Source organism: Orbicella franksi, chromosome 13 (assembly GCF_964199315.1).
Source record: "Orbicella franksi chromosome 13, jaOrbFran1.1, whole genome shotgun sequence".
NCBI lineage: Eukaryota > Metazoa > Cnidaria > Anthozoa > Scleractinia > Merulinidae > Orbicella > Orbicella franksi.
The window spans coordinates 15,496,775-15,513,520 of NC_138157.1; the positions used below are offsets into that span (position 1 = coordinate 15,496,775).

At 39.7% G+C, this 16,746-nt stretch overlaps 1 protein-coding gene across 2 annotated transcripts; it reads left to right on the forward strand.

Moving 5' to 3' along the window:
* The first annotated feature begins 584 nt into the window (after window positions 1–584).
* LOC145464753 (beta-1,3-galactosyltransferase 5-like) lies at window positions 585–10,888 on the forward strand. Of its 2 annotated transcripts, XM_081448541.1 has the most exons (3): window positions 585–1,457; window positions 1,643–1,744; window positions 8,874–10,888. In XM_081448541.1, exon 3 carries the CDS (start codon window positions 8,879–8,881, stop codon window positions 10,046–10,048), a length of 1,170 nt encoding a protein of 389 aa, XP_081304667.1. In that variant the 5' UTR covers window positions 585–1,457; window positions 1,643–1,744; window positions 8,874–8,878; the 3' UTR covers window positions 10,049–10,888. The 2 variants fall into 2 exon arrangements, with proteins under 2 accessions (XP_081304667.1, XP_081304668.1); XM_081448542.1 differs by lacking the exons at window positions 585–1,457; window positions 1,643–1,744 and adding an exon at window positions 6,380–7,177 and having other exon boundaries at window positions 7,291–10,888.
* Window positions 10,889–16,746: the final 5,858 nt, after the last annotated feature.

Here is a 16,746-nt window from a genome sequence, read left to right on the forward strand (position 1 = left end):
AAGACAATATAAAAACTAATGAATAATAATAATAATAATAATAATAATAATAATAATAAAAAAACGATGAATGATACTAATGAAACCAATGTGCAAAAAATTGGTGATGCTACACACCTTAAACAATTTCTGAGTATGAATAATCCATATCCATTATCGCGTAGACAAAGTGAGCTCTCGACTAAAAAAACGTGTCCGAACCAAGTCACTCAGAAAGCAAAATGAAGCTGTTGCAACTTTACACCATATTACGTCACGTGTAAATTCTTCAACAGATCTAACCTGATGTAAAGTAGACCGTTGATTGAATAGACTTTCTGCAAAGTCATTCGATTCCCATTTTCGGGTTAATTCGCTTGGTTTAAAAGTTCATGCTTCGAAAAAAAACTCTCCTGGCCTTTTGGCAAGTGTAAGCGCTGGTATTTTGCAATGAAAACTTTCAGAGCTGGCGAAAATGAAATTGAAACACGTAAGGAAAGGAAGGGGAAAATGGTAATCACCGATAATCCTGGCAGACCGCTTGTGGAAAGTTTCACCAAAACAGCTTAAAAACTAAGGTGAGGCTGCTTATTTCCCCCCCCCCCCCCCCAGCCACGACAACTCATGCAAAAACATATCACGTGCTTGCCGTATGGGCTACGATTCTCCTGCGTCATTTCTGCGTGCAGTCTGGAATAATTCATGTGAAAAAGCAATCGATTGCGGGAAAGAAGAAAAAGATTGTGTGACAAATTTATACTTTGTTTTTAGAATATATAAAATGAATAACTGGCATTGCGTGACATAGAATCCGCGGTCAAAATTTGTCCAGTCAAAATAAGTGTGTTTTTTTTTTTTTTTTCTTGTTGGGAGCGGAGCGGGCACGAATTTTCGCTGTGCACTATTTCAAAATTCCATGGTGACATCGCGTGATAAAAGAAGGAATGCGTGAAATTGCGTGACGAACAATTCGCGATCATAACTTTGTCCAGTTCAAATAAGTTAGATTTTTTCTCGGGGGAGGGGGAAGGGCACGAATTTTCGCTGTTCAATATTTTATCATCGCGTGACAAAAACAAAAGATTGTGTGACAATTTTATACTTTGTCTGAGAGAAATAAATGAATGTCAGAGATATCGTCCATCGTCCATCGTCCACCGTCTGGGTTTTAGCACATGCCCGCTGAAACCGCTTTAACAAGATTATAACGCCTGCCACAACCGCAAAACAAAAATCTCCGCGGGAGGAGATTTACAGTAGACATCACTTGTGTCTTCTCATGGGCCGCGAGAAAATCCTTGGGGCGAGTTATCGGAAGTAGGGCGCGCGTCTCATCCCCAGGATTTCACGCGGCCATTTTTTGTTTTCAGTTTATTTACGAGCCAGACCGAAGCGAAAAAGCTATTACTCGTGGTCTAGTTACCGAAGCTTAGGCTGATTTCGAGGAAAAATATTGGAAAAGAGAAACTTCTTATAAGGTAAGTCGCTTTATTTGTAACCACGCGAATTTACAACGCTAACATTTACGGTAATATTACTGTCCTCCATTCCCTAGACTAGCGCCAAGCGAGTGGTAGAGAATAATTCGGCCCTGAAGCCTGTTCCTTTAATATTCGCTCAATTCAAGCTTTAAGACTTCCTTATACTATATTTTGACACACAGAAAGCCAATCTGCAACCAAGTGTCTACAAAGAAAAGGTGTCAATTCTAGGACCCCATCTACTTGGTTTACGAACGGACAAAACGATCGCTTGGTCGTGAAAGGTGCGTTTCCTTGTCTATATTTGAGTAGTAGTCTCTGTAGCTGGCGGTTTAGTTGGGGCAGAGCGCGCGAGCAAGCGCCAAGAGCGGCGATGCCACGAGGAGGAATTGTAACGATCGCTAAAATGCGTTTCGTTCTTTTTTTCCACGGAAACGCGCCTGATTTGTGGACTTAAGATTTCAGAAGGGGTATTATAGTTCAAGGAATTTTGCATTCAGGAGTCCTTTCGAAATTATCAGCTCTGTGTCTATTTCAACTTATTATAGGTCAAGTCGTGTGGCACATGCTAAAATATACACTAAGGTTGGTAACGCGTCTAAGCCGTAAATTGAAATTCGACGACGGTGGTCAAATATTTGCATTTTTGACGTACTTTGAAAAGCTCTCGCGTCGCTCACAATCATTTGCCCAAAGAAATTTTTACAGGAATCTGTAGACCATCCTTCTGCGATTCAACCACCAGAAGCTTGATCCATTTGAACGTTTCGCACATGGTGAAAATTAATTATATTCACAAAGTACTTTTAAGTGAATGAAATACATGTCTTCGAAATTTAATTATTTTGCACCCAAAAAGACAACGCAACATTCCCTAAAATCAACCCAGTACACATTTAAACATTGCACAAAAATATTTGAGTGTTTTAAAGACGGAAGAATGATGTGGTTTTGCATGCGAGGCTCTCAAACTTGTGTAATATCCCGTAGTTTTTGTCATACCCTAGCCTATCTACCATGAAAATATGAGCGAAATCGAATTTTCGACCCTTGCCGTGAAATTAAGAATTTGTCTGATTTTTACAGGCAGGCACTCTTAAGAGCTTCTGCCTGAGAGACCGGGCAGACTTAAAAATGAAGGTTGGCCGATTTCGCTTAAGGTGGCTGAACACAGTTTTTGATACCTGTTTCATTCACCTTTTTCTCTAAAACCCTTGATCTCACAGTCGCCAAAAATGACAGCAAGGAAGCTAACAGCACAAACTTTGGATTTTTGATGGTTGAGCTGACGTATGTACCCTTGCCATGGCAACATGAATAAAAATAAACAGGCCTTTAAGATCGGTTTCGTTTATTTGTAGAAAATCTAGTCATTAGATTTTCTTTATAATTTGCATGCAACAAGCCTGTAACTATTCTCACAAGTTAACACCATTTTGCTAATAATTTAATATCAATTTCCGCTCTATTATCTGTCGAGTGCCACGGGAGGTTAAAAACATGAGAAAATTTCAAACTTTTAGCCCTAAAAGTGGTCGCGGTCGCTTACGAGAGGTGTTCGCTTACAAGAGGTTCCAAATATAGTGTTTTGACTTGGAAACTTGTGGAACTGCTGAGCAGAGGTGGTCGCTTACGAGAGGTCGCAACCGGAGATTGCATTTGTCTACCGCTATCAGACCAATCTTCGAGTACTCGGTACACTAACACCGGCCGGTCTTATTTTGAAATCATTCGCGTTTGAAAAACTTGAAAAGGTTTTGGGTCGAATCATATAAAGATGTCTTCTAAAATTTCCCGCATCAAATCTTTAGTGGACAACTGTAACACCTTTGTTGTCTTTCATTTCCCTTCCTCGACATGCTTTTCGGCTTATATTTCTTTTGATTTCGCAACGCAGACAAAACCTGTCAATAGATTGTCAAAATGTGCAGAGGGGCTGCAATCAAAATGGGTAGGTTGGAAGACTTGGAATGCCGGAATTGCCGGTTTTCACATGACGTCACTAAAATTCAAACTACAAAACTATTGATCTTCCTGAGATTTTACTTAAATGATGTATAAGAGCAGCTGAAAGCTAATATTCATAGAAATTTTTGCTCCGAATGGGTTCTTGGTTTTGTGATAGACTACGCTTGAATTTCTAAACTTTGGCGTGACGCGGCATTTACATGACGGCGGAGAGAGCTGTCATGTTGGTTAAAAAAGTGACTTACTGCGAGGAATTTGGCTATCTGAACAATTCTTGTATCAAAAAAAGTATTATTTTAATGTTTTTGAGTTCCTCGGGGGATAAATGCACGCTTTTGTAGCAAAACTCAGTGACAGATGTTTCTGTTGGTTTGCGGCCGCCATGTTGGTGCCCATCCGGATGGGCACCAGCATGGCGTCTCCATACAAATCTCTATAAATCTAGGTAAAAAGTTTTTCCGCATATCTTGGATAAGAAAAATTGTTGTGACCTGAATCTTGGCGAGAGTCTTGGCATATTTACCTTCTTTCTTTTCTCAGATTCTGGACTTTATCTGTTGAACGGTTTTGATTTTGATTTTGATCTATTTTTTATGGCGTGACACTGAAAACCACCAATTCGGAACCGGAATGCTCGAAATACCCCGAATACTCTGATAATCCGGAATGGCCCAAAAATAGTAAATTGTAATTAAAAAATAATAACTAGTAGTAATCAGAGATTATAAGAGTGCGTTCGACGCTCTCACTTTAATATACCGTCAATAAATGATTTCACTAGCTGACTTTTAACCTTTGCCTATTGGTAAAATCAATTTTTTTTTTAGCAGCAACCGAGGTTTTACAGTCAGATACATGTATGCATAGTGTCACGGTCCATGCTAGTGAAAAGGTCACGATTTGTTGATACGTTGTGTGACCCCGCCAGTTTCTGTAGACTCTCAAGTTTCATAGAATATTTAAATTACGTCTATTATTTAACAATTAGACCCGTAGCCTGCAAGGGCTACGGGTCAATAGCCCATTCGGCTTCGCCTCATGGGCTATTTTATCTCTTTTGCCATATATGTTGATTGGATTGTCTAAAAACAAAACTTAGGATCCTCACAGAAGCAAGAATTTATTAGGCTTTGTCACGCTCGATTGCGTCAATTTCGCTACTCGAGGACTATTACTAATAGTCCCCTGCAGCGTAGCCAATTAAAATGCAGGTTTGCATTAGTCCACTAGTTGGGTGATACTAATCAACAAATGCAATGAAAATGTAACTGTTCCCACGGTTATCATCCCAAAGCTAAGTCGTGTTAATAAACAAGGACAATTCCCTCAGATTTCGATAAATGCTACTGGCCGTGACATGCCCCTGCAAAAATCAAGCGCGGTGGCCATTTTGGTGTCCTTACAGGAATGTGGTGTTTTCGGCCTAGAACCGTGCACAGGGAAACCAACTCTTGAAAGCCACAAATTAGGTTTGCGTTCCACTTCGTCGAACGCAATTAATTAATTAATTAATTAAACGAAAAAGGAACAATGCAAAATAAAACGAGAAAAAAGAAAACTGCAAAATTTTTTCTCGATAAATAAAACGTAAAAATAAGAATGCAAAATTCTCTCTCGATAAGTAATGGTAATAGGACTGAGTGGAGTCCAATTCGGTCTGTAATCATACGAGTGATAACAAACTGTCCGATAACAACTTGGCGAGTGAATTAGTGGAAAATAGGAGTTTTTAATCCAATCACAATCGAAGAAATTGTAATCTTTATGATTAATAAGTAAAAAGAAAAAAGAGAAAGCCAACAAAACGTTAAAATGTAGAGGACCACGTGACGTAACAAAAATAACTGCTTATGGCAAAGTTCATGTGGATGCACGATATAAAAATAGCTTACAGCCTAAAAACCATTGCCGAAGATTGCTTTAAAGTAAGTAAACCAGGAGGCGCGGTTAATTATCGACAGACCTCGAGCACTAAGAGTTAATGGAAAGGTGGATGTAAATACGATAAGCACCTGGCGAACTTGGCGAGCGAACCCAAAGTGTGACCGCATTATTCCTATTTTGAAGGATGTTCTGTTCTATTTTATTTAAATTTTTACATAGAAACTTTGGACCATGTTCATCAACTTCTTCAACTTCATCAAGAAACCTAAACCCTCTGGAATTAATAATATGCGGAGCATTTAACAAAATATTAAATTTTCAAGAAATCGGACTGCTGTGCTCGTCTAGAGCATTTTTCAGATTTTCATAGTTATAAGTAATGCTTGGCTTCATCTGCGTGGCCTTGAAGCTACTGCATTTTTGAAAATATTATAAAACAACAAATCATTGTCGCTTGCCCGAAACTGTACGTAAACTATTGCTTTCCCGAACCTTTTCCAAGTTCTTGCCACATTCTATTTGCCAAGAGAACGAGTCCGCCTTCCAGTCTCCAAGCCATGCTTGTAAAGTGCGAGTCTGTTTTAAAAAGCGAAATTCGGAACCCAATGGACAGCATGTTTGGGCGCCAACTCTTCCAACCATCATCAAAAACAAAGGGTTACTAGACTACCTCCCAGTCAAGTGTTTCACTCGACACTCTAGCCGTATCGAGACGACGGCAACGGCAACGGGAACGCCGCTGAGCAAAAGGTTCAATGAGCAGAACAGTTCTCTGCATCAACGACGTGCTGTACTGTAGCACAGCATCCTTTGATTTCCGTTGACGTTTAACTGTTCCTTGCTTTCGTCCGGAACCTTTCACGTTTATGTCGAGAAGCCTCAGAAGTTAAGTTGGTTGTGACTTACCATACCACGAATTCATTTAAGACGCCGTGTTTTTCTGCGGCAGCAATTATATGTGAACAAACATTTTTAGGCTTGTAATTTTTACAAGTGCAAGTGATTTTTGCGCTGTTGAAAGCCTTGACGAGATTAGGAGCGTCAACCGATTCAGATAACACGGCATAACACTGTCGGGCTGCGACAGAAGACGTTCGGCTTTCCTCCACTTGTGCGCTACAGTATGGGCAACAAGTGCGCCTTTCATTGCACTTGTAGTGAGTGAAAATTTATTTTGATGATCACTGCGTTTTTCGCATCGGACAAAACATACTAGAGCCCCGCCCGGGTTGTCATTACTGCTATGTACGTCTTCTATATCAGCAGCATAGACGCTTTCTACTTTCTTTTTTACCTTGCTCTTGGGTCATAGCAAGCCACTCGTCGCTCGAAATTTGGAACTTCTCAAACGGCTCTTTTATTTAGTAGAGCTCAGATCCATTAAAAGCAGCTAGAACAAGCTCAGTTTCCTGTTCAGCTTCAATTAAGTCTCTAACAGGCTTGGCAGAAACTGTCTCGCCAAATTCGTTTTCTTCTGTTTTGTGCCTCAAGCGGCGGTTGGCGTTTTCAGAATCGTTGGTACATAATTTATCTGGCGGGTAACCAAGACTTAGAGCGGTCCCTCTTCATGTTATAGGCTTGAGTTCTACCTCTGGGAATGTCGGCTTCTCATGACACTTATTTTTTTTGTCAACGCTAATAAAAACCTTGCACTAAGTTAAGCCACTCACCGAAGTTTCAGGCTCTAAAGTGCAGGTTTTCCTTATGAAATTCGTCTCCAAAGAACCCCAAAATTCGAACATCGTTGCCGCCATTTTGAACAGCACTCAGCAGCCTGGCCGCGTTTTCTTGACGTCATTCCGTCCGAGAGATTTTGTCCAAATGGCTTCCGACAAGCCTTTTAACTACCACTCTGGGTAATGGCTGTTCTTGAGCCATATCATTTTGAACCAAACATGCTCCAAACTCCGAAATGATAACATTGAAGAGAGTGAAAAAAAAAAAATAGAAAAACATACATTTTGCTGACCTTGTGAAGGATTCCAAGTCAGTTGCAGGTTTTTCTCCTTTCCGCCAATTTCAAGTCGGAAAAAATGACGTCACATATACACAGCCTGGCTGCCAAGACAGTAGAACGGCCTCCGAAGTAGCTTCTTTCGAGACGAATTTCTTCAGGATAGCGGGCACTTCAGAGGCTGAAACTTCGTTGAGTGGAAAAGCTGAATGTTAACTTGCTACAGGAGAAGACAAAAAAGTAAGCTTTTTGGAGTGAGCTTCTCCTTCAAGGTTTCGTTTAAAGGTCTCTTGACGGATGGCTTCGTTCGAGTGTATGGCACACCCGTTTTCCAGTTCCCGTGTGGAACAGGTTTTATGCTGTATTCTTGATCGCCAGTAAAACGATACTGCAAAAGAACCGAGTGGTTCAGAATTTTACCGTAAGATCTCTCACATAATGAATTGTTTGGTGGACGTCAGGGCAGTAGTGAAAAGTTGATTCTTTACTAGTTGTTACTTCTCATAACGTCTAGACAGGTTAACTTACTGTTGCATGCAGATCATTTTTCTCAATCTAGGTTTCAGACCTGTAACATTTATACTATAAATAGTTTTCGAAAACTTGTAACAGCCACTTTTGAAAATGTATGTTGACCACTAGCATACGAAACGTCAAGTTCTGTATTAAAATGCGTTGGAATACAATATTTATCACTGCTGTTTGTGTCATATTTTTAGTCAAGCTATGAGGACCTAAGAACAAGAGTTTATACGTTGCGGAAATGACTTAAAGTTGCAAGAGTAAAGTGAAACAATATATTTAGATACGGTTGCATTATTTCTAGATACTTTTGTATTATTGTTTAATATACCACCTACGGGTATATTACGAACTCACAATGTGACTAGCTCCCAGTTGCCTTGATAGCTCAGTTGGTAGAGCACTGCACCGGTATAGCGGAGGTCATGGGTTCGAATCCCGTTCTGGCATGTTGTTGTTGTTTTTTCAGGCTTTAGTTTCGCGACTGCTAAGTTGTGTGTATAACTGCGACGATCAATCATATCTTCATACTTTTGCACTATTGTCAAGGAATAAAGCTAAAATGTGAATAACACCACAAGGTCATATACAAAATGTAATTTTGTTGGATTATTCAACAACTTGGTTAAGGGGCTGGGTCATGTAATTTTCAACCTTCGTTTAGGAGTTGGCCACTCAGTTTGGTGCCAAATCGAAAAACTGGGTCATGTGTTTTCTATCCACCACACTTTCAAATGCTCCGGCCAAACACCACCTCCCCCGCGCCCAATCATTATTTACATTTCCCGGCCCCTAATTATAAATATAGTAATGTTCTCTCGCGCCCGGGCGTTCACCCAAACCTCCCTAGCGGCTCGAGCCTTTGGCGCCATAGGCGTCAATGGAGGGTACATTTCTTTTAATTTTATTTTCTATATCTGCTTGAATCAAATACAATAATATCAAAAAAAAAAAATCGAAAATTTTAGTGTTTTAAATTTTTAATCAGTCCTCTCTATTAACTATGATGAAACCAGTTCAATTAGTTTTGTTCGTTTCTAGAAGTAGCTCGCACTTGGAGTGAAGTCATTTCAATTCAGCCACAGGGAAGATGCTTCATCGGCGAAAACACCCTCTGTTGTTTCCTTGGAATTGGTTGTGTTTACTCAGAAGAAGACAACATGGCTCGATAAAGTTCAAGATAATCCAGCTCTCTCTTGTTACAGTAATGGCAGTTGCTTTAATAACGTATTTAAGTGGCTTTCACATGAAGTCCTTCTATCATCATGAAACACGCTCACGACTTATTAAAGCTCTTAACCTGGGCACGACTTTCAGGCGTTTTGACGACAAGCCATCTTCAGGCAGTGGCGCTCCCTCTCTATCGAATGTGGTGCCTACTCTAGAATGGTCTTCAGGCCGTTTAAAGCCCAAACCCTCCTCCGCGCAGCCTGCAATTCATCCTGAGTTTAAATTGTGGAAGACAACGCTCCAGCACAAAACAACTTTGATAACCAAGACTGTGTGTACACGGCACTACCCTCTCCTTATCCTGGTCTCGTCTACACCAGCAAATTTTGAGAGAAGATATTTGATTCGTCAAACATGGGGTGCCGATAACAACAATGTTCCTCAGTGGAAGACATACTTTCTCCTTGGCCAGACAAGGGATCAAACACATTCAGATTTACTCAAAAAAGAAGATAGCATCTATGGCGACATGATTCGTGCGGATTATTATGAACATTACTGGAACCAGAGTTTGAAGATACAGATGGCCTTCGAATGGGCAGCCAGATACTGTAATTTTTCTTACCTTCTCAAAGCAGACGACGATATTTTCGTCAACTCTAAACGTTTACTGGATGTCTTACAATTGAAATCAACGCCTAAGAAAGGCCTTTATATGGGTAAACTTCATCACAATCCGTTTGTACAGCGAGATGGAAAATGGCGTGTCAGTTATGAAGAGTACAATGGTACACACTATCCAGATTTCTGTAGTGGTGCTGGCTTTGTTATGTCATATGATGTTGTCGAGAGTCTGGTTCCTTTATTTGATGTGATTAAGCGGTATAGGCTGGACGATGTGTATGTTGGAATGCTTGCAGAAAAACTCGGTGTAAAAGCGGTGGACCACACAGGATTTGTTATGCCAGGTTTTGACGTTCTTCATCATGAATGTAATTTTGTTCCAAACACTCTTGTGCAGCATCAAGCTATTGGAGAATGTTTAATTCGACTGTTTATGAATCACAGTAACCTGACGTTATCTTCATGAGTAACATTTTTCTACCGAGTTTAGGTAGAATTCTACTACAGTACGTAGTTACTAATGCATATACTTCAATCTGATTGGCTGAGCAATCGTACATTAGTATATACCAAACCAGTGGATATATAGTGCTTTCGCGCATTCTGATTGGTTTCTCTAATTGGAGACACTATTTACACAATAAAATATACCTTAGCTAAAGTCAAAATTATTTACAATTTAAGAGCAAATTCCCTCAAAAATCAAACAAAATCAAATTTCTTCGGCAAGGCTAGAAAACTCAAATTAATCTAATTATTTACCGGTAACAAAACCAGAGTGTTGTCCAATATTGAGTTAGTCAGTCGGTGAAAAGAATTGTCATTTTGACCATGTGCCATGTCTCGGAATTCCAAAAGATTTTAGATTCTAACTATACTAGGATAGATCTTTCAATATATGTGAAGTTTAGTATGGGCAAATGATTAGGCACTCGTCAAAAAATTATTCAAAATCGCTCACAAAAGACACAAAATCACGCCGGCAGCTTCCGAGTGCGTAGCCAAAAGTATTATCATCGTATCGGCATATTACTTTAGTTCGAAACGTCAGCATTACCAAGCAGTATAAATGACACACACATAACAATAGCGTCTTCGGCTACCTCGGTTTGTAATATCCTGAATCTTGCAAAGCTATTCTTTCCCTACATATAATTTTCAGCGGCGTTCTTGTCAGTACTCATATGATATCCGAAGTTAATGCCAGGTCCCATGTAGGTATCATCTATCTGTGTTATTTGTGTCGTTTGATTAAGCCAGTAGTAACTGCTAAAGCGTCATTCCACGAGTGACTTTCGGGTTTCCATTTTGAAGACGTTTGAAAGTCCTCCATTTTGACGGAAGATGTGTTATCCGAGACCCGTGCGTCACAGCATATTTTACATGGGGGTGAGGGTCGGGATTTCACTGCTTTTAACAGAGTTACTTTTCTTTGTTTGAATTTTAAGCCACAAAGACCTGGTTCGTGTGTAGCATTTTATTGCTTTACCTAAGAAAGGAGGCCCTGAACTGGAACTAACATCGAGATATTGGAAAAATTCTAACGCTTTTTCTTTCGGAATTAATTCCCACTCTACCCTTACCCTGTGCGCAAAGACTTTTGCTGGACAATATGCAAATAAGAGACGCGGAGCCATCGAAGATGGCGGCTTATTTGTTACTTCTAATTACTGGGGATTTCTGCATGATAGCAGGTTGAATGATTGTACCAAACAACAAAACGGAAAATGTAGGAACATTTACATAGGAACTTGGTAATATTGAGCGATTTGAGGAATTCAAAATCACCAGACGAGTACGTACAGGTTATGCAAACCTAATGGAGCACCGTTGAAATGGCAGGATAGGAATGTTGTTTGACAGTCAAGACATGACAACCCAGCTAAAGTAAACATATATATGTTGGTTTATGCTTAAGTCGAGCTGATATTCCTGTGATATTTCGAATTGAATTGATTTAATGGCAAAAACAATGGAAGTACTTTTGGTCACGCATTCTACTGCTGGCGTGATTTTTATTTTTTTGTGTATGATTTGAATAATGTTTTGACGAGTGCCTAATCATTTGCCCAAACTAAACTTTACATATATTGAAAGACCTACCCTAGTATAGTTAGAATCTAGAATCTTTTGCAATTCCGAGACATGGCACATGGTCAAAATGACAATTGTTTTCACCGACTGACGAACTCATCAGTCGTTGGAGAACACTTTGGTTTTGTTTACCGCTAAATAGTTAGATAAATCCACTATTCTTGAGACTGGGCTTTTCAGGACAAGGAATAGTTCTGCATTACGTTGGTTGTATTACAACTTTTCTGTGCTCAATAGTTGCGAAATGCGAATCGAATGAAAATGGTCAATTTTAGCCCAGTTAGAACTCGTTAGATTGATGTCTGGACGTGAAACCGATAATGTCCTTTTTCTCGGGAAATACCAAGACATTTGAAGGAAAAAACTACATAGCGTTTTTACTTTTAGTAAGGCCAACTTATATGCAACAGTAGGGCAAATTCTATTTTTCAAGCCTTACCGAACTATTTTTGATCCTTGTGCACATTTGCTCTTAAATACATAAATAAACTAGAAATAGAAATTTAAGAAATAAAAATAACTATTATTTAAGAAATTCACACCGCCTGAAGTGGACTGTTCGTATCGCGTATATTTCATTCATGTTGACGCTTACAAAATTTTGACCGCAAAAGGGTTACCCGCCGCGGTGATTCAACCCGGGTAAAAAGCAACCCGGGGTAGTGTAAAGAGGGCCTTAGGGCCTCTTCATATGAGCCCGGTCAACCGGACTGGCTCGGTTTCCGAGATCTCGCCTCGCCACTCTTTCCTTCGTAAAATTTTCGATGTGTTCATATGAGAAGCTAGGCTGGCCCGGTTACCGAGATCTCGGGTTTTGCGACCGAGATCTCGGCAACCGGGATGAAAATTTTCCTATATAAACACTCCAGCCCGGGTAACCGGGACGCAACTTTTTAGACGAAATAGCTTCGCTTTCGCAACATAGCGGGCAAAATGGCATAATTTTTGCCATGTATGTATTTCCACTTTAAGAGTAGGCGAATTAGGAAGACAAGAGTCCACAAAGCTGCGACAGCCGCGAACGATACAAGTTTATGTTCCACCATTTTGGTTGTGTTTCTTGGATTTTATCCCGGTAGACCGGGCTGAAATTTCCCATATGAACAGACAACAAAATTCGTCCCGGTAACCGAGCCAGCCCGGTTACTGGGCTCATATGAAGAGGCCCTTAGTTGGGGCACAGCGCGAAAAACGCCGGGCGAAAAAAATAGGGGAGAAACGCGGCGAGATAAAGCGCTTCTCCAATTTTTTTTCGCTCGTCGTTTTTCGCGCTGAGCCCCAACTAACTGAACGCCAGGAAAAGGCTAACTTATTCCTAGTTCCCCGTGTTTCAATTATTTTCAGACCCAAATCATTTTCATTTTTAGGAATGTTTTTCTTTGTTTTGCGTTAAAAGCCTTCATGTAGTGTGTACTAACCTTACTTCATTTACAAATTGAAATCAGTAATTTTCGACCGGAGAAGATATTACATGTAAATTCCAACAGAAAAAAATACATGGCTGCAGTTGCACGTGGAACTGGTGAGACAAGCAGCGCTACCAGTTAAATGGCTTTTTTGGGAAAACATTTTATTTTTAGAATTTGTTTTCCCAGAGTGCAACTTCACCATTTTATTTATTTGTTTCTTTATTTGTCAATCCACATTTTCTTATCTTACTTTTTTCGGGCGCTGAAAAAATTTTCAAGGTTTTAGTTTGAATTTCATCAACCAAATTGCGAGAACTTAAGGACGCGCAGTTGACAAGTTGTTCAGTGAATGGTTCAAGGGTTAATTCACACGGGCAGTTTATTTTTGGAAAGGAAAGCTTGAGTTTGTTTTGAGGCAACACGGCTTTCCAAGGAAACCGAAGGTGTAATTTCTCACATTTTTTAGACATGGTCAAAACTGGACTGTTCTTTGCTTTTTTTTTCCCTAAAAGTGAACTGCTAACTATGAAAATCGTGAGTTCGATATACCATTTAGACTGAATGAAATATATGCGATATGAACAGTCTACCTCAGGCGGTGTGAATTTTTTAATAATTATTATTTTTATTTCTTATATTTCTATTTCTAGTTTATTTATGCATTTAATTTTTCTTTTAATTCTTTTATTTCTTAGTGTTTTTAATTTCTTTTTTTAATCTTTTTTTAATTGTGTTTTTTAGACTCCGCACTCCGCACTCCGCACTCCGCACTCCTCGTTTTCGGAACAGCCGTAACGAAGGTTACACACGAATATGATGATTGAAAATTAACGAACGCTTTTGGTAAAAAAAGTTTTTTTGTGCCGTTTAAGCAGAAGTGTGGGCAATTAGCAGATTAAGAGAGAGTGCGCGAGTTTCTGTTTTGAATCCCTATTTCATTGTTATCGAAGGAACAGTAGTTGAAATGACATTTCGTGCGTGGGTAAACATTACGTTGCGACGTACGTCGTACGTGTTTTACCGTAAAAAGAAAGCCCAGAGATCTTAAAGAGTTGAGTTTTGTTGTTAAGCAGAAGTGCGGGCTGAAGTTAAGAAAGAGTATTTGTTTGATAGGTGCTCAAGCTAGTCCACTAATTCAGCAATGCTTGTCGGCTTTTAAATTTAGTTTTTGTTGTTGAACATTGAGAGTCGCGTGTTTCGAATACAAGTTAGTATAGTGGCTTTCTGTTTTGCAAAATACACGCAAATACGTGTATGAATAACCAAGGTTTCATTAATGTCTTGTAATAAAGTGATTACAAGTTATATCTAGTTACATGTGCGTACATGTACAAGAAAAAGGTCTTGAAAATTTGCATATACCCGATGTAGACAAAAAACTTCAAGCAATGAAAAATTCTCAATGAACCGAAGATATTGAGCGGTCTTGAATATTTTCAGTATTTCCAGCGTTCGCTGCGGCCAACAAATCACAATATTTTTTATTTCTACTCCCTTCGCACACGCCATCATTATATACATGTAGGCCTAAACAATCTTTTATAAATGGTAGAGAAGTATCTTGTGAATGAAATGAACAAATGTGTCATTTTGACAGCGAACGGCAGGTACAAAAAAATTATTTCACCCGTTCCAAAAGGCGCAGAAAGTCAGAAAGGTGATAGAAACGCCAAAGAAGCCAGTCTTTAAAGACAAAATTCTTATCAAAGTTTCTTTGACGCGTTTTGAATTATAATCTAAAGTAAACAAGCAACATGTCGGCGCAAAGTGAGTGTGAATAAAACGGTCCCGACTTACATGTACTTCTACCATTTCATTCAAATTACACTTTAAATCCAACCAGTCTTCAAACCCCTTGCAAAAGGTTCATAAAGAACCGATCTTCTGCTTTGCCTGGATACCCGTCGTTGTTTTTGACAGTTCTGAAGCTTAAACAACACGATTCACGCTTCGTCAGCACGAGTCAGCAAACTGCACATTACTCCACACGAAACGACTCCCCTGTACCGCTATTCTTTACGAACACTGTTTGAGTATTGAAAACCCATTTAAGAGGCCCTGCACCTAAGAAACGACCGATGATTTGAAAGTGGCGTTTAACACGCTATCCACGGCGGTATTGGCAAAAGAGAAGTGTTTCGCCGAAGTAGCAGGATAACGGTAAAAACGGTAACTTTGAACGCTTTGTACAAGGTCAATATACTTTGGCCGAAAAATGTTTTTCCAGAAACGTGATTTGTATCCCTCCAATGTCTGATTCATCACTGTGATTGCTTTCAAAAGCGTTGAACTTTTGAGAAATAATTATTTTAAAATCAGCTCCAACGCTCCATCTAATTTAGTATGCAATATTTGAAACTTTATTTGTTAATCGCTTCGGCAGTTTTTTGATGTTTATCGAATGATATTGCATTAAAAGGCCTTTTTCTTCAACACTGTGTAGTTTTCTCATTATTTTGCGTTGCGATAGTAATTTCTAAACAGTTTTTTGCGGGGGCTTATTTTCGGTCTGATTTTGCTGCTTTCAGACGGAAAAACTTTGCGGCTCGATATTTTTGGTTTAAAGCGAAACTGAAACAAAAGAAATTCATTTTTAAATAGTATTCGGTAACCTCTACTTGAGAGATAAAAATCGGCCGATTTTATTTTTTAGCCGGAAATCATCGGTCGTTTCTTAGGCGCAGGGCCTCTTAAGGGACGTCAAACTCACCAATAAAGAGAAGTATCAAGGATATTTTCGACCTTAAAACCGTAACTATGTTAAAACGAAGCAAAATACCGATCCTTTAGTCGACCTCAGCGAACTGATCGATCGAAGGACAGCACAGCCTGATGGTGATGACCACTGACCGGTTACTGTGACGTCAAAAAACGTATTTCTGCGGTGTCTATTTCATTCTGTGCTATTAACCGTACCATTGAAGCAACAAGATACAAGAACAATATGGAGAATAATGCAGTGTGCCGCGGTAACCATCACTGTCTTTAATCACAGACACAAATACAAGCAAATATAACACTCCCCGGGGGTTGGATACCCCAGCTCGTGCAACAAAAAAATGATAAAGGCTAGCAAAAACATAGACTAAGAAAGAAGAAAATACGAAAATTGAAGCAATACAAGGCAAGCCGAGCGAGTATCCACCGCAGCGGACACTCGGAGGCCAGAAAAAACCTCACGAAGATTGGCGCAGGAAATCTGGGTAGGAACCAAAGTAGGCTACGGCTGCCGGGCCCTCCCACTGGACCCCTAATAACGAACTAAATGTTCATCGACCGAGTAATCTCAATAACCTCTTGTGATACAGATTCAAGGTAACGAAACTTGGACCTCGGATTCTTCCAGCCAACATGCCGGTCTTTCATTGAAGAATCCGAGAAGAGACCTGAATCCCGGATCGTTAGCCCCGCCGATTCTAATACTATGTGTACCATACAAACTTGCATCAGAAACAAAGGGCGAAATGTAGAATTTAAGAGGCCCTGCGCCTAAGAAACGACCGATGATTTCCGGCTAAAAAATAAAAATAAATCGGCCGATTTTTATCTCCCGAGCAGAGGTTACCGAATACTATTTAAAAATGAATTTCTTTTGTTTCAGTTTCGCTTTAAACCAAAAATATCGAGCCGCAAACTTTTTCCGTCTGATTGCAGCAAAATC

Bases quoted from the DNA above. Each gene is read 5' to 3' on its own strand.
- LOC145464753 (XM_081448541.1), top strand. From the start codon at position 8,879: ATGCTTCATCGGCGAAAACACCCTCTGTTGTTTCCTTGGAATTGGTTG.